At 36.6% G+C, this 21,229-nt stretch overlaps 1 protein-coding gene across 5 annotated transcripts in view; it reads left to right on the top strand.

Moving 5' to 3' along the window:
* Positions 1–21,229, top strand: part of ptpn4a (protein tyrosine phosphatase non-receptor type 4a) — a 53,667-nt gene that overhangs the window by 12,549 nt on the left and 19,889 nt on the right. For 3 of the 5 annotated variants that reach the window (XM_048193677.1, XM_048193676.1, XM_048193681.1), the window contains exons 2-11: positions 4,454–4,608; positions 11,692–11,799; positions 12,586–12,628; positions 12,757–12,835; positions 16,276–16,320; positions 16,621–16,673; positions 18,607–18,727; positions 19,140–19,239; positions 19,627–19,715; positions 21,144–21,207. In XM_048193677.1, the coding sequence (XP_048049634.1) occupies positions 4,471–4,608; positions 11,692–11,799; positions 12,586–12,628; positions 12,757–12,835; positions 16,276–16,320; positions 16,621–16,673; positions 18,607–18,727; positions 19,140–19,239; positions 19,627–19,715; positions 21,144–21,207 (840 nt within the window). In that variant the 5' untranslated portion in view covers positions 4,454–4,470. The remainder of the gene's footprint in view (positions 1–4,453; positions 4,609–11,691; positions 11,800–12,585; positions 12,629–12,756; positions 12,836–16,275; positions 16,321–16,620; positions 16,674–18,606; positions 18,728–19,139; positions 19,240–19,626; positions 19,716–21,143; positions 21,208–21,229) is intronic. The other 2 variants (XM_048193680.1, XM_048193678.1) reach the window with 1 other exon arrangement.

The raw sequence follows: 21,229 nt of genomic DNA, 5'->3' as shown, positions 1-21,229 counted from the left end.
TCTGGGGACGTATAATGAATACAGATCATTTGACTTAAGCTAGCCGACTTCTCAGCTGTAGTCTCCATTACTAAAGTGCTTGAGCCTTTTCTACCATCTCTAGCCCAGGGGAGGCTTTCTTCCCTCTAATGAAGTGAGGCAGATTTGTTTACAGGATATTGATTACTGTGGAAGTCGTCCTTTTATTCAAGTAGCTCTGTCCTGGTGAGTGGTTGTTTCTCAGCGGAGAGGCCGGATGCAGGAGTGGAAGCATGCAGGGTCTGTGTGTCCAGAAACTCACAGCATGATTAGAGCGGACAAACCCTCAGCAGTTAAACCTGCTACTGTAAGCAACGCAGAATTGGCTGGAATGTGCAGCTTTAATCAAAAAATGTGTTTCTTTTTCAATGTTGAGTCTTGGCTCAGGGGAATCAAGAACCTTGTTAGTCTAGCCTTTTGCCATGCCTCACAATATTTTGTACTTGAGAACCCACACAAAAAACATTTTGGTGCAAGCTGCTAATGTGAAAGTGACAGTAATTTTACCTGGTTTTGATAATTTGCATTTTCTGTGTGTTACATGCCCACTATTCACATCATCCATGAAAACAACATTTAAAGCTGAAGTTTGTCTTTTTTTGATCTTAAAAGAATTGTAATATTCAGAGACTACTATAAATAAGCTGTTTGTAGGTTGGTTTCCAGAAAATGTATACTGTTACTGTGTGGCACTTTAAAAACATTGCTCTGGTCATACATGTCGACTTCTGGCTCAGTATGCTTGTTAATGATATTATAGTTATTTAAATTAGGGATGCACCGAAAATTCTGCTTTGTGCTTTGGTACTTTTAATATGAAGTCTCAACTTAAAAATTCTGTCGATTTTATTACGACAATTCCAATAATAAATGTAGTTTTGACGCTCTTTAATACAGTTCCAGCGGCAGGACGGATCAAGCGCACATGAAGCGGTCATCTCATCTCCTCTTTACTACTAGTTACAGCATGAAATAAACATGGGTGAACACCAGAAGATGTGATGAAAGATACATTACAACTTGCATGTCTCATGAAATCGTTCAATCAGTGTTTCAACTGGGGAAAGACGTCAATAAAACCGCTTGTAGGCTATACAATGTCACTTAATGTTACGTTTACCTCAAGAAAGCTATTCAATGTCCATAAACTCATTAGTTAGTTAGCTAGAAAAATAACTCTAGAGAGGAGCATTTTTCTAAATATATGCACTTTTATATATTTATTATATTTTTACATACCTGTTACTGGGGTCTTCATGATTTAATGTATGTTTGAATAAATCTGTCAAGAAAAAGTTTATTGCTGTTTAAATGTTTATATTTCACCAACAAACTGGAGTAGAAACAATTGTTATTAAAATATAAACTTTATATAAAAATAATATAAAAATAGTTTATATAAAAACTGCCTTATGAGCAATTTAAATGTTTGTACAATTCAGTTTTAACTATTTGAGTGTTGATTATTAACTTATTTATTTTCAGTTTCGGTTTTCGGCCAAGTGCATCCTGAATTTTTGGTTTCGGCCAAGAATTTTCATTTTGGTGAACCCCTAATTTAAATAAAGAAGATTACATAAAGTGATATATTAATATATCGTATTTGAGGTGAGCATAGTCTACCTCACTTTATGAGATGTCTTTATGAATGCTTCTATGACAGTGGCATGGATTATGGATATTTTTAAGTTACATGAATGGAGCCTCCAGAATGGCTGTTTGGTGCTCAGTAAACATCGCTTGCTTCTTTATGGAATAAAAATATGAATTATGAATGACCACAAACTTTAGAAGAGAAATATGAGTCAAAATCTGCCAAGGGGTAATAATGGAACAACAATTTTTAAAAAGTGATTTTTAACTATCATTTAAAACAGGATCTGCATTTTCATGGGTTTTAAATAAATTATTTTTTTGACAATAAAAACAACTGTGCATCAAAACCACTCCTTTCCTGGTAAAAATGAACTTGATTTTCAAAAGTCAATGAATTTGCGACAGCTCAATGTAACATATTTGACAAGCAAAGATGTCAGTCTCAGAGAAACATGTAATTTATTTAAGCCATGAAATAAACTTCATTCCATAAAATAAGTATAATGAGCTATGCAAAAAGCATTTAGAATATCTCCAGCACATTTTATAATTAAATCTAAATCTAATTCACTCCTCATGCACGTCATCGCGTCCATCAAAAATATAGGCTTGCCTGTCAGTTGAAATATTAGAACTAAAAACATCAATGTTGTAAACACACTCATGGGCATCAATCACTTCACTGAATACTTGTTGGCTAAGAAATAATTGATTAATACCTATTAAAATAAATAACTATTGCCTTATGATCCATCTATTTTCAAATCCACATCATTTGAATATCTCAACATCAATGTCACAATACACGGTAGTATTTACGAGAAGCAGAGGTTCAGTGAGTAATTATTTTGCATTGAGATTGTACAATTGAATGCAAGGATCTCAAGACGGTCTCGAAATAATTTCACAAATGGACAGAGGGAATGAAAAACAGCCAATCATAGTATAAATAATTTGCATATAAGGATTTACGTTTTAGTGAATTATTATTCTGATAGTATATTATAGACTTCCAATAGTTTGTTCGCTTCTCATAAACTTGCACCGGTGCAGCCAAATGAGTTTTCACATTCACTGTAATTAATTTGCGAGTTAAATGCTTGTTCTGCCGAGCCGAGTTATGTTTGAATGTAATAGAAGCCTATTCAAGCACGCTCATGTGGTTAGGTGACGTCCCCTGAGGGAACAGACATATAAAGGTTAGCCTGCAAAGGAGGATCGAGCTACAGTACACTGAGGACACCTGGGCTTTGTAGATGCTGCCATGCTTACTGACCTTTGCGCACAGTTTGTGTGCTTTGAATGCATTAAAGCTGATGTTTTTGGAATAGACCGTAGTAAACCATTAAGGTGACGTTTGCCTTTTTGTTTACACCTTTATAAGTCCCTCAGCTGCTAGTTCGGCATTATGAAACAATGAGAACATTGTTTGTAGCATCTGTCCTGAGTTTGTAAACTGTATCTGTTTTAGTAGTTTGCCCTTTTATATTTTATACTCTCTTGTTTGTTTATTATTGACTTCCAGCAGTGCGCATGTATGCTGCTTCATTGAAATGCCTTAAATCATAAATAAACCTGTGAAAAACTGAATCCTATATTACTTAATGTCTGCAAAGGGCAGTTTCTCTCTAGATTTGTTTTAAATGCAGAGGCAGAAGGCAGGTGAGGTACCTAATCATCGGCAAGGTGATTTCATATGTTTTTCATTATAACTGTGTTTGAGAATCCTGCAAGGTGCGCTCAATCTTGATGGTCTGTCGGCTAAAATGTATTTCTCCTCATGCAGTTCTAGACAGTCTAGCATTTTCACAAAATGATGGTCATCTGTTGTTAGTTCATAAGCATTCATTTTACCTGATCTCTCTTGCTGATGTGTTAATGCAAAATTGCCCTTTAAACTAGGCATTGCTATTGAGTTGTATTTCATTTCATTTCATTTCAAATGCTAATGCTTATATTTAATCTATTTGCATTATTATAATGTTTCCCTCCCCTCCCCCCAACACAAAAAAAACATTTGAGCTTGAGTGCCCAGAAATCCCTGTGAGGTACCTTAAAGGTCAGAGATATTTCACTTTGACCTTTGCGTGACTGTAGATCTATGAATGAACATGAGAGGGGTTCAGAAGTGTCTTTGTATCTGTGGATGGCCTGAAGACCCGTGGACATGTCAGAATGCTTCCACTTGGCTGATCTTACACACAAACTGCTCTACTGCTCTATTCACCTAAATAGAGCACAACAGAACTCCCTAGATAAGGCAACCTGAGAAATATAGAAAAAAATGGGTAACAGTAAAGTGTTAATATGTAGATTGATAATTGATTCCAGTGTTGAAATTCCAGTATATTATTACGTAAAGGCCAGTTCAGGTCTGTTTGAGAGGTAAATGGTCTCCTGAACATTTTAAGATGAACCTGAATCAACAGTTGAAACTGTCTTGCCATTTTTACTTTAAAATCGAGAATTATTTTGTTGTAATCAGATCAATTGTATTTCTGTGCATGCGACCGCCTCTTTAAGTCCATCCACTGCCCCCATTTGCTGTTACTTTTAGCAGGAAAGCTGCGTAAGAACCCCAAAGGAAATGGATATATTTAGGCACAATGTAGGCTGTACATTAAAATATCAGTTTGTCATATGTGCATTTAATTTCGAGTCCGAATCAGTCTTGTAACTGCTGTGATCCAGTTTAACCGGTACAAAATTGCTTATGCTGTAATTAAATATTTATAGTAATAATTATTCCTGTTTTAAAATTAATTACTGACTCATCCTGATGCAAATGTTATGTTATATTGGAATTGCGCAACCTCAAGCCGATATCTTTGTGTTACAGACTCTGGTTGGACCGTAATGACCACACGCTTCCGGTTGCCTGCAGGCAGATCCTACAATGTCCGGGCGACGGAGCTGGCACGCGACAGGCAGCGCACCGAGGTGGTCTGCAACGTTCTTCTTTTGGATAACACTGTCCAGCCTTTCAAAGTCAATGTAAGTAATGTGAATAATTAAATTTACTAATGATCAGATCATGAACTAATGATGTGTTTAAGTCTAACTTCGCCGTTTTCAACTCGTAGTTCAACAGGTAGCAGGTAGTTTTCAGGTAGCATCCATTTCAATTTTTTAAATGTATTAGGCAGCCAACTTTTACTGAAAGCCAATTTTGCCAGCGGTAAAGTAACCCTTTAAGCAATATATGTTGTAACTGCATTTTTACATTTCTGAAGAAAATGTAACGTGATTTCACCAAGTAGAACATGCTCCTGGATCAACATCCTTGTTGATCCTATAACAACATTCCAATCAACTGATTAGATTTGAAGATTAGGTAGGTAATGTCAAGTTTAGGCTTACAGCAAGGATTAGGGGCTTCTACACCATTCTTATTCACCATTTTCCCCTGATTTTAGTGATAAGTTATGGGTAGGATTAGGTTTAGGTGAAGGGATAGGGTTAGGAGGATTAGGTTTAGGTGAAGGGATAGGTTTAGGAATATGTTTTTGGACAGGAATGTTGTTCTAAAATTAACAAAAGATGTTGATCCAGGAACATGCCCTGGAACAAAATCACAGCGACCCTAGGGGCTTCTTGGTAGTTCTTCTAGATAGATAATTTCTAGATGCTTACTTGCACGTCCAAGTGTCTATGGTATAGTGGTTTTTATGGCTTGGGTCCCTCTTGCAATGTTAGTCAGTTGTGTATTTTCACCCATTTCATCATCCCTCAGATGAGTCTGATAATTTGGAAAAGTTATAGCGTAGCTCTCCACAACTAGCTGTTCAATTTGAGGCATGATTCATGTCTGTAACATGGTGCAAGATCAGTTTCACACCGATGTTCAATACATGTAGGTTTTTGTTCAAATCCCTAATCATAAATATGTGCAATAATTATAGTGAAATACATGCTCAAATAGCAGCATAAACAACAGAACATGAGGATTCACACATCGTCCCATCACGTACCTGCAGCGCTTCTGTGAAAAGAGAAAATAAATGTTATTATAATAAATAAAGAGGAATAAATATTCAAAATAAGTTTCACTTAAATAATTAACAGACTAACAAAACGAAAGAAAAAACTGTGTGACAAGCAGTAGCTATATGCTGAGTTGGGATTCATTTTTGTGGCGTGCCCCAAAAACTAGTTCACGGAAGGGAAACCAAGACGGCAGAAAGCGGCAGCCTCATTGTTTTTTTCTTATTTTACAAAAGCACAATGTTTTGTTTTTATTGTGAATTTACACAAATAAAAGTAAACCCTTTAGTTTTGAATGTTGTCTTACTCTTATCTGTATGACCATAAATAATGGAATATTTAAGTTGTTTCCACTGTTATGAAACTAAAATAGCCTATATCTATGTTTAGTGTTTATAATATTTGTAAACATTTATTTGCCGGTATTTTACATTATTTTTGAAAGTAGTATGATGAAAATAATAAAAAAAAAAACTGTAGCGTAGCTATTTTTTAACCATGCAGTGAACGTTTTAATCTTGAAAAATTACTGCCAAACTCGGTCCTGGAGGGCCACTGTCCTGCATAGTTTAGCTCCAACTTGCCTCAACACACCTGCCTAGAAGTAAGAACTTGATACTAGCTGGTTCAGGTGTGTTTAATTAGGGTTGGAGCTAAACTCTTCAGGACAGTGGCCCCCCAGGAGCAGGATTGGACACCCCTTTCATGAGCACCAAATCAGCTTATTAGAATGATTTCTGAAGGGTCATGTGACACAAGACTGGAGTAATGATGCTGAAATTAAATGATGCTTTGTCATCACAGGAATAAAATTCAATTAGAAAACAAAACAGTTATTTTAATTATAATAATATTTCACTGTATTGCTGTTTTACTGTATTTTTTGATCAAATAATTTCAGCCTTGGTGAGCATAAGAGACTTCTTTCAAAAACATTTAAAATAATCTTACTGACCCCAAACTTTTGAATGGTAGTGTAATAAATAGCTAGAATTGCCACCAAACTTCATTAATCATATATTAATTAATGATTATATGTGAATGACTAATCTGCAGAGCATTATACAGTGTTTGTTAAGGTCTTAATATCTTTTGTTATCTTTTTATCTGTATGAACCCCAAATCTTACGCATATTTCTTTGATGTTTGTCATCGATGTGAGTTTTTACAGGCATAATGGTCTGCATCATCTACATCATGCTCATGTTCTAGCTAGAGGATAGTGTGTAATTTTGCTTATAGAAGGGATGCATGCTTGACATTCCAGCAGGATGAAAAGTGGCCCTCAGGGTTCCAGAGATTCATGTACATACTTGCACCTGCATTATAAAGCTACCATGACACGCCCCACACACGCGACAAGCAAAGGCACAAATCCTCAGCTCTTTCATTTGCTTGGTCTTATTACAAAACTCTTGTGTTTGTTCATCCTTGTCCTCAGTGTTTTGCAAAGTGTTGTGTAAAAGGGAGTTACTGAGTTACTGAGAACTGTTATGTCCTGACTTAAAGTAAGGGCTTGTGCCAAAATTGAATTGAAGGTTGCTCATGTTTCCCCCAGTGGTTTCCCATCAGTTATATTGTCCAAGGATTTCCTGTGAATCAGGAAGTATTTCCATATTTGAACTGCGGCAAGCAATAAACAATAAACCTATAAACATCACATGACTCACTTTAAACAGCTGCTAATCTGTTAGATGAATTAAGGCTTTCATATGGTCTCTTCTTGTCTGTCATGATACTCTTTGATTCGTAACCAACATTTCCAGGAAAGCCAGTCCTCATGTAACAGCCCCATTGATCAAATTTACTCACTCGCTCTCTGGTCTTGTACTTTTTTGTGCCAGACCTCTTGGTGACCTAGATAGTCTGGCAACACAGCGGGCCCTTGATGAGTATTAGGCGCATATGGAACGGAAGCACAAAGATCTAATGGAAGGAGAGAGGGAGGACCAGAGGCAAATAATCTGGAGGGGGCACGGTGTTGAAAACAGGAGGGCTGTTATTTGTGTTTACAGAAGTTGATGATGTTGATGTTACGGAGAGGCCATCATAAATATGTCTCATCTGTGTGTTTTTCGAGGTGCATGTTACGTCTGGAATGCAGAGAAGAAGCCGAAAGTTTATAAATATTAGACTTGATTGCTGCCTTGTAGCGTCTCTCTTAATGTGCATGTCTTGGTTGTAACAGATTTTGTCACTTTGATCTTGATTTTCTTATCGGTGGTGTTTGCGAAGGCAAGTAACATTATATTGCACATACTGGGGTTAGGGGTTTGTTAAAATCCCTGACCCTAAGCATTAGCCTTCCTTTGGCGTAAGACATGAATGATACCTCAAATTGTGTGGATTTCATTTGTTTTCACTGAGGGCTGGCAACAGAGATGACTAGAATAGCGATGCAGTTTAGCCCTGCGCAACTTTATGCAAATGAGAAGCAACACCAGGGGATTAACAATAAATGTATATTCTAATTGCCCAATCAGATGATGATAATTAGGGTCGACCAAGATATACTCACCAAAATGGGCATTTTGAATATTTTATGTGAATTTGACCTTTCAAGTGCAATAAGTCAAGAAAGAGAACTGAATTTGGGATTGCATGCTGTCTGACAGCCATCTTTTTGCGTGCAGCATGTAAAATGTAGCAACCCAATAGGGTCAATGATGGTTCCATCAGATGGACCGAAACTCTCTCATGCTGTCTCTGGATTAGCAGGCCATCCTTGTTGTTTAGCTCTGGACACATTTAACATACTTTAGTGGCCTTAGTGATGTGAGCTTAGAAGGAAATTTGTTTTAGAAGCTGAGCTATTTTGATAAAACATTATGAAGATTACTTCAAAGCAGCATGCTCTAATGAATCTTTCACAATAAACCCAGGAATGTGTATTGAGAAATGTTTTCATGTTGGCTATAATTGTGGCTTAAGTGTCCAAATACTTTGTAGGCCTCCTGTGCAGTGCCTGTCTTCCCTTAGTATCAAAACACAGATGTCATAACTACATAACTGGTCTATTTGTTGCCTGTTTCTTTGGTTGCCGTGTGTGTAGATGACTGACTGTCTTCAAAACACTCACAGGCTTCCTGCAGACCTCTGATATCTGGACAAGCTGGTGCAAGTCTGCTTGCATTTCTGTCATACCGCACTCCTCTCCTTTTCTCCTTTAAAATATAATTTACAGTATTTTCTAAATGTATGCTATTGATATTATTGTGAACAATTCAATTCATCTATGAATGTTTCATTTTTTACATTTTTTTTTTTTGAACTTGTTAAGATTAATAAAAATGTCAAAACTTGACTATCTAGTAAAACTACAGACTTCTCTAGTGACACATGCCGGACTTCTCCAATCATTGTCTGATTGAACCCCAACACTTTCTTACAGTTGACTGCGAGCTTACATTCAGCAGTTCTGCCTTCACCCAATCAACAACTGATGGAGAGAACTAAGTCCTTGCCCTAAATTTTTTCCCCCATTTTTTAAAAAATAAAATAAAATCAAAATTCAAAAGAAAATATCTGTTTCTATTTCCGTGTCATTACGACTTTAATGTACACTCTCTGACACATTCATTAGAAATACCACACTGAGATCCCTTTTCCAGTTCTGACCGTTACTTTCAGACTAATCTTGAAAGCGCACACTCGAACAGCCACAAGGTCTGAGACCCCAGCAAGTCTCCTCTCAGACACTTTAATTAGTGTGTATATCTATACAAGAGTGCTGAGTGCAGGGGAAGGAAACACAAGGTTCCAAAAATCCGGGAACTTTGGTCATAACTACATCCTAAAAAAAAACGTTTAGAAGAATCAAAGCCCATATAAACACTTCCTGTTTTGGATATACCTCAAATTTTCCCATGGTGTTTTTTAAGTTACACAGTGGCTGTAAGACCTATTTGTAGCCTATTTGTTACTTTACCTGCTGTGTAGCTGCTTTGAAACAATCTGTATTGTGTAAAGCATTATATAGTATGACTTGACTATATATGTTGGCTACCGTGCTGATATAAAAGGCAAACCACATGTATGAATGCGCTTGAGTCACTTAATTATATGATGTGACTAAAGGCATGTAACCTGTCTAAATAACAACAAATAATTTATCTGGTGTGTTTTGTGGAGTGTGTACAGTATGTATGATCTTTTAACTTGGAAATCTTTTATATACAGTAGAAGGTGTGATTCTAGATGTAAGAAAATTGTTTTCTTTGCCATTGTCGCTTTTTGTTATAAATCTACTTGGGTACAAAATGTTTGCTATTTTACTATTTACTGTATACTATTTGATTTTAAAGGGGTGGTTGATTATGATTTAACTTTTTTTTTAACTTTAGTAAGCACGTATTGTTGCTGTTAGAGCATAAACAACATCTGCAAAGTTACGACTCTCAAAGTTCAATGCAAAGGGAGATATTTTCTTTTAAAGAATTCTCTATTTAAGGACTACAACAAACGGCTGGCAGGGACTACAACAAGCTTCTTCCCGGGTTAGTGACATCACTATCCCTAAATTGTACATAAACCCTGACCCCAAGAACATGCATTAAAGGGGGCGAGGCCATGTTATGCTGCTTTAGTGAAGAGGAAGACTTGTTATAGTAGAGTGTTGTTGTCATGCCGTCATTTTACGCCGGAATGCTTCATAAATGAGGGTCAATTTAACGTTGGATTTGCACAAAAGATTAACATGACTGCGCATGCTAGTTGAATCAACTCCACAGCAACTACATACATTTATCCACTAACCATTCAGAAATGTCCAGATGCATTGTATAAGTTGTGACTTCTTCCTGAGTCTCTCCATCAGTGTCCGACTCTGGTTTGAACAATGTAAGGCTGAACACACTGTTACTGACAATCGTCATTTTGGCTGAGTGAGATTCTCCTGCTTTGTTGTTGTTGAGCAACCGAAGCATGAACTGTTAAAGCTCCGCCCTCTTCTGGAAAGCGGGCCTGAGCAGCAGCTCATTTGTATTTAAAGGGACACATACAAATATGGTGTGTTTTTGTTCACACCCAAATAGGTGAAAATTTGAAAAGCTATAATACATGATCTGTGGGGTATTTTGAGCTGGAACTTCTCTGGCACGTTCTTGGGACACCAGAGACTTACATTACATCTTGTAAAAGAGGAATTATTAGCTTGTTCGGGTGTGTTTAGTTTGGTTAGGGTTAGAGCTAAACTCAGTAGGCCACTGACCCTCAAGGACTGGAGTTGAAGAGTCCTGTTCTAAGGTATGGAGGACACAAACCTCCATCTCCTTCATTAAAAACAAAAACCATGTTTTCCATGTGACATCCGTATGTAAATTGTATTTGTGCTCCATATTTCTGTATTTTCTTGCACGCTTTGCAGCTCTGCAGAGGCGTTAGACTGTCCATATTCTCTCGACTGGCCTGTCATTCATTCTGCTGATGTGACTGTTGCCATATTTTGTTTATTGAACAACACAGCATGTATGTGGTTTGAACTGTCTGTCTGTGTTTCTCAGAAGGCATGTGTTCAGAATATGCTGTCTTGGCATTTCCAGGACCATTTAAAAGGGTAAAACAGGAAATAAAAGCGCTGCTAATGCCTCGACTCTTCTATCAGGATGCTGTAACGGATCTGACAGCCAATTAAAAATGGCTTATTATGTCTGACTGTTTCTAACTTCTCAAGTGGCTTGGCCTTTACTGGAAATATGGACATACTTCCAGTTTTATTTTGCTGCTGATGTCAGCCAAAAAGACGCGCATGATTGTTGTGACAAATACAAAGTTTAATGAGGCTCTGATCCCATTTTGCTTTTAGTCCACATCCAGATTTGCTTCAGTTATTATTTTATGCTCTGGGTTCCCTTTATTGCAAAATGAAAGTGAAGAAATCAGGCTAGAAATATGTCATTGTGTAATAATATTGAAGACAGTATAATTCTGAAGAATATGATTTAATTTATTACAATTAAATATTCAAATTAAAATATTTTATATAAAATAATAATAAAAAAATATTCTTGGATTAAAATGTATTCTTACAACTTATATTTTTCCCTCTATCTGTGTATGTGTGTGTGTGTGTGTATGTGTGTGCATACGCTATAGAAACACGATCAAGGACAGATCCTACTGGACGCTGTCTTCAAGCACCTGGAGCTGACCGAGAAAGACTATTTTGGGTTGCACCTGGCCGACGACTCCTCTGATAGCCCGGTGAGTTCAAAGGTCAAGCTCAATGATGTGCCAGAGCCAAGACAGTCTGCCCTCAGGGATTCACAAGGGTTTTGATTGGAGCTTTTTGTGTGAATGGCCGTTATTCCTGAAATAGGTTCACATTTAGGAATGTAGGACACACAATGATTCAGGTTTAAAGATCCTGTTAAGCATCTCTCCCTGTTGGGTGGCCCAACTCAATATTCAGTATTAGCAGAATATTAGACTACTGATATGACTGGATTCTTCATCTCATGTGAGTTTTAAGTGTTATTAGTTTCTTCAGGGGAAAATGTATTTTAATGAGTAAATCACATCTTAAATCATCACAAAGACACAAGAAAATTTCCTCCTAAAAACTTACAGTAAATGTTTTAACTACTGTATTTGTTCCAGAAACTCTAAAATAAATTACATAATTCAGATGAAAGCAAATACATTAGTAGACATCTTGGTCATCTTGGTCATCTAGCATTCATATTACATCAGTCTACCAGTAGGTAGACTAGATCTACCAATTGGTCGATCTGTGGTTGCAAAGACTTTAAAGTTACATTGTTTCAGTTGAAACTGGATCAGAGTTTTTACTCAACAAACACACTCACTTTGTCTCTTTGTGTAACTCCAGATAAGTACATCCCCACCTCCCTACAGCAGAAAACACAAGCCTATTGAATTATTGAGTGGCATTAGGTTGTGTTGGACTGTTGCCATGTTATTAAGGTTTTTCTTCCCCTCTCTCTATCTCTCTCTCTTTCTTTCTCTCTTTCTATCAATAATTTATAGAGGTGGCTGGATCCAAATAAACCCATAAGGAAGCAATTAAAAAGTAAGTAATTTTATACAAAGCACTATACTGTAGGCTGTTGTTTACCACCCACCATTGATGTATTCTTTCTCTTCCTTTGTATCTGCACATCTTTGTAATTGCACATGTTCTAATGAATAAAATGCTAGGGGGCTCCCCACATCATCTGAACTTCCGGGTGAAATTTTTTGTGAGTGACCCCAACAAACTTCAGGAAGAATACACACGGTGAGTTTGTGGATTTCAGCTTTGATGAAAAGAACTTAAAAAGTGATTATTAAAGAAAACATTGCTTTGTTCATTTGTGTGCCTTGAATTCTGGCCCATGGCATGAGTTAGGGCTCGTTCACACAAAATGCATCTTTGCATCTAAAAATATGAGACGCAGCGCTCAGGAATGGTTTTAAAAAAAGGCGCAGTGCAGAACATGAGGGTCTCGAGCACTTTTTAAATGTGATGCAATAATGGAAATAACAGAAATAGCCAAACAGCAGAACAGATAGCTACTGTTTTTGACATGGAAAAAAAGAAAACAGTTGCCATGCCAACTTGCTACTGTAAACAAAAAGCTCACAATGCTTGCCCCACCTCCAGGGTCATCTGATTGGTCCACTGTTATGGAACTGACATTGATGAGCGGCACTGCATGTAAAAGTTGATATTCTTTTAACATGGCGTCTTAAAAATGCGACGCTCATGTGCAAGGCGCTGCAAAAACAATGGAAAAGTAGCACAGTGGAATGGAAAAATGTTAAGGCCGTAAGGTGGGAAGGACATTCTAGTTTTTTTTTTTTTTTTGGACAAACATTTGTCACCAAATTTAGTCATCAAATTGTGATCTGTTTTCCTAAAAGAGAAATACTAAACTTTTTAAATCTATGTTTAAAAACAATTTTACTTTTACATTATAAAATGTATATGATAAAAGTTCATTTTGCCAACTTTTAAAAGATTAGTTCACTTTCAAATGAAAATTAGCCCAAACTTTACTCACCCTTACGCCATCCTTGGTGTAAATGTCTTTCTTCTTTCTGATGAACATAATCCAAGAAATATTAATAAATATCCTGACGCATCTGAGCTTTATAACGGCAATGAACGGGACCCACGAGTATGAGCTAAAGAAAAAGCTTCCATCCACATCCATCCATCATTGCAAGGACTAGCATTTGTGTTTATAAAGCATATACATTTTTTTTTTTTTTTTTTTTTTTAGAAAATGGCAGATCGTTTTGCTAGATAAGACCCTTATTTCTCACCTGGTATCGTTTAAAGCCCTTTGAAGCTGCACTGAAACTGTAATTTTGACCTTCAACCGTTTGGAGGCCATTGAAATCCACTATAAAGAGAATAATCCTGGAATGTTTTCATCAAAAACCTTAATTTCTTTTCGACTGAAGAAAGAAAGACATAAACATCTTGGATGACATGGGATGAGTAAATTATCAGGAAATTTTCATTTGAAAGTGAATTAATCCTTTAAGTGTACACTATAGCATTTAAAAGTCTTCAAACTAATAGGCAAACTAAACAGATTTGATGTCATGCGGGTCTTTATTATACATTTATTCATTCAGCATGCTTGATTTATTTATGTTGTAATTCTTGTTTCTAAGGAGGCTGTAAAAAAAGTATAGAGGTCAAAAATAGTTCAGAGAAGTATAGGCTCGAACAGGGATAAGTAAGGCAGGATTATGTGTGCATAATTTAAAATTACAATGATTGACATTTGTTGTAATTTTATCATCATCTGAATCTGTGACGGTGATTCATAGTGATTCATGGTGATACTGTTGCATTATCTCTTTGTAGTGTTCTTGTAGTTCAAACAGTAGAGTATGGCACTAGCAATATGGCTAAGGTCATCATCATGGGTTCAATACCCAGGGAATGATTGAACAAATAAAATGTATATCTTAAATGCAATGATTTGCTGCATTAACAACAAGTATCTTAATATTGTAATCATATTACACAAACGTAAGATGCCTTATATAATCTTATATAAGTCTATGTTTGCTTGGCTTGGTTAGATAATAATGCAAAAATGCCATTTAAAGGGTTAGTTCACCCAAAAATGAAAATTCTGTCATTTATTACTTACCCTCATGCCGTTCCACACCCGTAAGACCTTCGTTAATCTTCGGAACACAAATTAAGATATTTTAGTTGAAATCCGATGACTCCGTGAGGCCTCCATAGGGAGCAATGACACTTCCTCTCTCAAGATCCATAAAGGTACTGAAACACATCTAAATCAGTTCGAGTATAGTGGTTCAATATTAATATTATAAAGCGACGAGAATATTTTTGGTGCGCCAAAAAAAAATAAAAAAAATAACGACTTATATACTGATGGTCGATTTCAAAACGATGCTTCAGGAAGCATCGGAGCATAATGAATCAGCGTGTCGAATCAGCTGTTCAGAGCGCCAAAGTCACATGATTTCAGCAGTTTGGCAGTTTGACGCGCGATCCGAATCATGATTCGATACACTGATTCATTATGTTCTGATGCTTCCTGAAGCAGTGTTCTGAAATCGACCATCACTATGTCATATTTATAAAAGATAGATAAGCTATACCGAGTCTTTCCGAAAGCAGCCGAGCTCCTGGAGGCGTGCCATGGGCGAAGCTAAAGAGTGACGAGCACGCACAGCTTCGTCTGCAAGCTATCAATGGTCAACTAAACAAATGTATTTAAACACACACAATACATCATTGCATTATCCCTGGATAACTTTTGAATCACTATAATGAATATAGCATATATTAAATGACGAATAATGAATTTATGAATTCACTTTGTTTGTGTTGTTTACATTATATGCACTCGTTATCTCTGTGACCGCTCAGGATCATTATCGCTGTGACCACTCTATCTTACAGTTTCATACGTTCTGTAAATCCAGCATAGAACTGGGCCTTGTTTATAAAACCATAAGCGCCGGTCCTGAGGACTCAAGCAGCCATGGAAAAACACGAGATATTTTCCATTAATTTTAACCAATACAAAACTGATTGCAACTCTCAGACATGACTTTGTCCTTATTTTGATAGTTAATTTAAGGTGGTTTCTATGGTTATTTTAATGACAAATATCGAGAGTGCATCAATGTAATTTGTGAGCACAAATCTCTAACTTCCACTTAACGCTGGGTTCTTTGGGAAGCAAAGTTATCGTTCCGTCACTACCAAAAACACACTTCTTTGGTGACATTGTTGATTTCATGGTCTAAAAACAAAGTGACAAATCTTTCTCGAGCAAGTCCTTTGCAGCGCTGCCGACTACTTCCGTAAAGCCGAATGAAGCGCGTTGATGGGCGTGCTCTTGCTCTCTCGCTCTGGTCGATCCGTACAAGGAATTCCGGCCTTAATTACGTAATAATGCCGCCCCCCCCCCCCCCCAAAAAAAATTTTTTTTTTTTTTTTTTTTTTTGGCACAGAAATACTTATACGTCCAACACGTTCTTTGAAACTTTGGCCATGTTTAGCATGAGAATCCAACTCTTTAACAGTGTAAATAAGTCAGAATGCATGAAATAGCATTAGACCCCCCCCTCCCCCCTTTAATATTTATTATTATTTATTTTAATATTTAAGACTTCACCTCATGAATAATACATACTTAAAGATATTATTTGTCATGTTCTTTTCCATCTGTGTAGGTACCTGTATTTTCTACAGATTAAGCAGGACATACTCAGTGGAAGGTGAGCTGGATGATGTGTGACTGTTTTAACTGAAAATCTCTTCCTAAGTCCAGTTGCATAGTATATGCATTCAGTAGTAGGGGGCATTCAATTTATTCGTAAATGATTATGTCTGTAACTTGTACTACGTAGACTGTTCATGCAATATTCATCTAGTGATACCACTGCAGTTTGTGCTTCTGAATTTGCATGTGCTTAATGTTCTTTTATGGATACTTAAGTACATTAATTTGGTTCCAATTTGGTTTGATCTCCCAACATGTTATACTGTTAATTTAATATAATATATATCCTTCCCAGACTGCCCTGTCCGCACAATACTGCCGCACTCCTGGCATCATATGCTGTTCAGTGTAAGTATGAGTTTTTCATTGGAATGAACGGTTGTAGGATTTAAATGACAAAGAAGCCACAAAACTAAATCACTTTTTTAAAGCAGAACGGTATGTGACGGTCAATTACATGTGGTTTGCTTTAATTCTGGTTTGGTCTCACCATCTTTAATGTTACAACTTTAAATCCTGTTTAATGTTATGTTTGGTATCAAACAAGTGGCGCCTGTAATTCTCTATTTCTTGAGCGAGAGGAATTGATAGTAGCATAGCAGCAGAATTATAATTAAAGTTGTTTTCCGCCTATGTTATGCACCACATTTCTTTTTCCACGTCAGGCAATAAATTTCACCATAGATGGTATCATGCAAACTAAAATCCAGTGCTGAGCTTCCCAGCAAACCACTGAAATACAACAGCGCGAGCTCAGCATGGTACATTCCATCTGTGCACAACCTCAACACTTAACAAGCACTAGCTTGTAAAACAAGAGTACATGCGAGCAAGAAATCTTTCTGAAGTACAGCAGGCACAAACACAGCCCAGCACATCTTAGTTAACCTAATAGTGCCCATTCGAGATGGAGCAGTGAGTGACATGGCATATCCTGGGCCCTAGGGGGTCCGCTTGCCAGATTGAGCTCAGCAATAATGACTCTTGACAGATTGCTGTAGTGAGCACATTTGCTCCGGTCTCTCCGGGGCTTTTAGCATGCAGTTTGGGCGCTATATAGGTCAGAGGGGATTCTGTTAAGCCCAGTAGCCTAGGACAGCGCTATATATTGCAACACATTTTTTTTGCTAAGGTTTACTGACAAGCTGCCAAAGTGGCAAAATTGATGCTAAATGCTGCTTTCTTTCTTTTTTTTAGTCAATGGAAGTGGTTTAGCGGATTTCTAAAGACTTACTGAGTTTACATGATAATAAATATTGTAACAGGTGTTCAATAATGCTTTAAACATTAGTGCGTTTTATCATTGTATTTTAAACTGAGGATGAATGTAATGATAATGCAATGCTTGGCCTAAAATTAAGTGAAGGTGAAGTGATCTCAAAGCAGTCATACATTGTCTCAACATGTTTGATCTGACAACATTTGGCACTCAATAAGAATATATTATCTCATCAGAATGTTTTGGCATATTCACTCTAAAACACTCTAAACCTGTAATGTGGTATAACCACCAATGTAAAAATTTTATATTTTTACATGTATAAAATGTACAAAATATTATATTCTATCTTACACCTTGAATTAACATGATTGGACACATCTTAATCATTATTTTCAATTCATTTTTCAAATAAAGTTGGAAAAATAAGTTAGAATGTTTCTCGTGCTGCAGATGTTTCACCAAAGCTGCATTTATTTGATCAAAAATAAGTAAAATTAGTAATATTATTACAGTTTAAAATAACTTAACTTATAACTTTGTTTTCTATTTTAAAAAGTAATTCATTCCTGTGATTGAAAGCTGTGATTGAAAGTCTTCAGTGTCACATGATCCTTCAGAAATCATTCTAATATGCTGATTTAGTGCTCAAGAAACATTTCTGATAATAATCAGTGTTGAAAATAGTTGCTTAATTGTTGCTTAAGATTTTGTTGAAACTGTGTTTTTTTTTTTTTTTGTGTGTGATTCTTTGAATATGAACTTCAAAATAACAGGATTTATTTTATAGATAGATAATGTAAAGGTCTTTACTGTCACTTAAAGTATCAGTTTATTTTAAATAAGTTATACATATAATTTTTTAGGCCATTTCGCTTATAATAATAGTGATACATAATAATGTGGTTTACACACAAAGCGAGTGATTAAGAGATTTGGGCACCAGTGTGTAGCCATCAGTGATCCTGCCCCTTTACATTATCAGGTGACTTTGTCTACATGTTGTACTGTTATGAGTCATGGTTGTTATCCGTAACACTGTGGTTGTATTGTGTGATTCAGCTGAGCTGGGTGATTACAGTGAGGCCGAGAATTTGTCAGGATACCTGTCTGAGTTCTGCTTCATCCCCAACCAGCCTCAGGGCTTTGAAAAAGATGTCACCAAACATCACCAGCAACACAAGTAAGAATCATCGCTTTACTCTGGCAGAACTCTGACCAACTCTGTCACTGTACTTTTATAATCAAATATTCCTTTCAGCACATTACATTGCTGTCAGAATTTGGCCACAATAAAGGAGTCTTGTTGATTTCACATATGGCTTTATGAATATTCATGAACACTGTGTCAGTGAACACTTACGTGTGCTTTCTCAGCACTCATTGCTCAGTATGCACACTATAGAGCTCTGCTGAGAACAGGAAGCTCATTGTATCCCACGTCTTAGCCATACTGACAAATCGGTGGATTCTCAAAGATGGCAATTTAAGCAATTTACACAAGAGTTTTGTACAAACATACTTCTATTACACTGTCTTGTGATGTGAATCTGAAGCGCATGTCTTAATTTTTACCCTTTGTTGTCCTTTTTTTGGCCTGGACACAGTGGACTTAACCCAGCACAGTCTGAATTCAATTATCTGAACACGGCACGAACGTTGGAACTCTATGGAGTGGAACTGCACTATGCAAGGGTAAGTGTGCCGGAGCTGTTTCATTATGTATCCACACACAAGGCTCATTGTTACATATAAAGATAATCATTCAAACAGGAAACCCCATTTCATGTCTGTTCCTCACACAAAGCTATTGTATAGCTTTAGAAGACTTTGGCCACTGTATGTACTTTCATTGTATGGGAAAGAGCATTTTGCATAGCTTTTATGTCCCATGAAAGTAAGAAAATTATATGGGTTTGGAACGAAATAAGATGAATAACAGAATAAGATGAATGTTTTTTCATTCAGAGTTTTCATTTTTGGGTGGGCTAACTCTTTAAACAACATTACACAGGACAGTTTCAAAAAAGCTTAATGATCCTCATTAATAATTTCTCTCTCTTACTCTGTTCCTGCTTTCAGGATCAAAGCAACACAGAGATTTTCATGGGCTTGATATCAACTGGCATTGCCATCTACAAGAACAGGGTACGAATCAACTACTTTCCATGGTAAGTGAACTTGCCTTTATTGGTGTCATTCGGGTTCATTCAAGTCATGAAGTGTAAAGACTGTGGCTGAGGTTGTAAACTTAGTAAGTCTGAATGTTATGCATTGCTGTCAGCCTCAAGGCATCCTTGAATGAAGATTTCCAGTTTAAAATGCTTTTTTTTTGTGTGTGTGTGCGTGTTATTTTAACTAGGTGTCAGATTTCTACGATATAATAATAATTGTTGGTATAGGCCAATAAGAACATATATGCAGTTTTAATATAAAGTCATGTGGAACAGAATTGGACCAATGAGATTTTGTGGTGGGTGGGGCTACCAAGCTTGATGTGGTGATGCGGTGGAAATAGAAGTCAAGCAATTGACAATCGCTTGCTGTGGCCTTGGAGAAAGCGATGGCGTCCTTTTAATTGCTGGAAGAATTATTAATTATATGTTTATTTATTGAACATTGGTTTAAACATTGCTGATAATTATATTGATTTAAATTTATGAATAAATTTATCCCAACAATTTTTAAAAATGTATTTAAACTCTCTAAATTGTTCTAAAACTATATAACTTAATTTCTACTGATTTTTTTTATTTTTATATATGTAATCTAACTAAATACCATTCTTAGGGGAGGTTCAGGCATTTTTATGGGGGGGGGGGGGGGTATTTTACGTGTTTAGACATTTTATCTTCAGATATTTTAAGATTATCCATGTTTTTGGTTGCACTAGCTGATGTGGATTGGAAAAAAGCCTCTGTTAAATGATCAAATGTAAAAAGCAGCACCTAAATCCTCATCAGGCAAAGCTTCCCCCCATCCCCCACCACCAGACAGTTTTTCTGGCACACAAGCCCAGCTGCTACTGTAGCTGTAGTCCAAGCACCTCCCGTTTGAAATACACGCACAGATGCTTTCCAGGCAAACTATGTTTAGCCCAGAAGAGAACAGTGGCTGTTTACCACAGATAAGCTCTCAGGGCAAACGGTTGCACTTATTGATTATTTTATTGCTCACCCCTGCAGTTCATAAACTTCAATAGTGATGGTTAAAAAGAGTAAATATATACAACACTGACTATGAATGAACATAAATATGTGGATGCTAGTGATCTCTAAAGACAAATGAAGTTCAGTTTGACCACCATTGACTGTGTTTATGTGTTGCACTGTGCTGTACTATTTGTGTGTGACAGAATGTGTCATAAGTGAATGACCCTCAAGCATGTGTTTATTCGGACATTCGAGAGTGTGTGTGTGTTGTGTTGAATATATTTAGCTTCACTCTGAGTCATATTTTAATAGGAGTAAAGCTTAAAGAGACACAAAGGGGTCGGGAAAGGGGTCAGCGAATTTTAACAGGTCACAATGTGTTTGTTTTGCTGCCCTTGAAAATGTGTTTTTGTTTTACCAACAAATTATTTTTTCCCTCTATTTTAGGTTGAAGATCGTGAAAATATCTTTTAAATGCAAACAGTTTTTCATCCAGATAAGAAAAGAGGCAGTAAGTGGTACACTTTTTTTTT

This window comes from Megalobrama amblycephala, linkage group LG6 (genome assembly GCF_018812025.1).
Source record: "Megalobrama amblycephala isolate DHTTF-2021 linkage group LG6, ASM1881202v1, whole genome shotgun sequence".
Taxonomy (NCBI): Eukaryota; Metazoa; Chordata; class Actinopteri; order Cypriniformes; family Xenocyprididae; genus Megalobrama; species Megalobrama amblycephala.
This window is presented reverse-complemented; position numbering and strand designations above follow the sequence as displayed.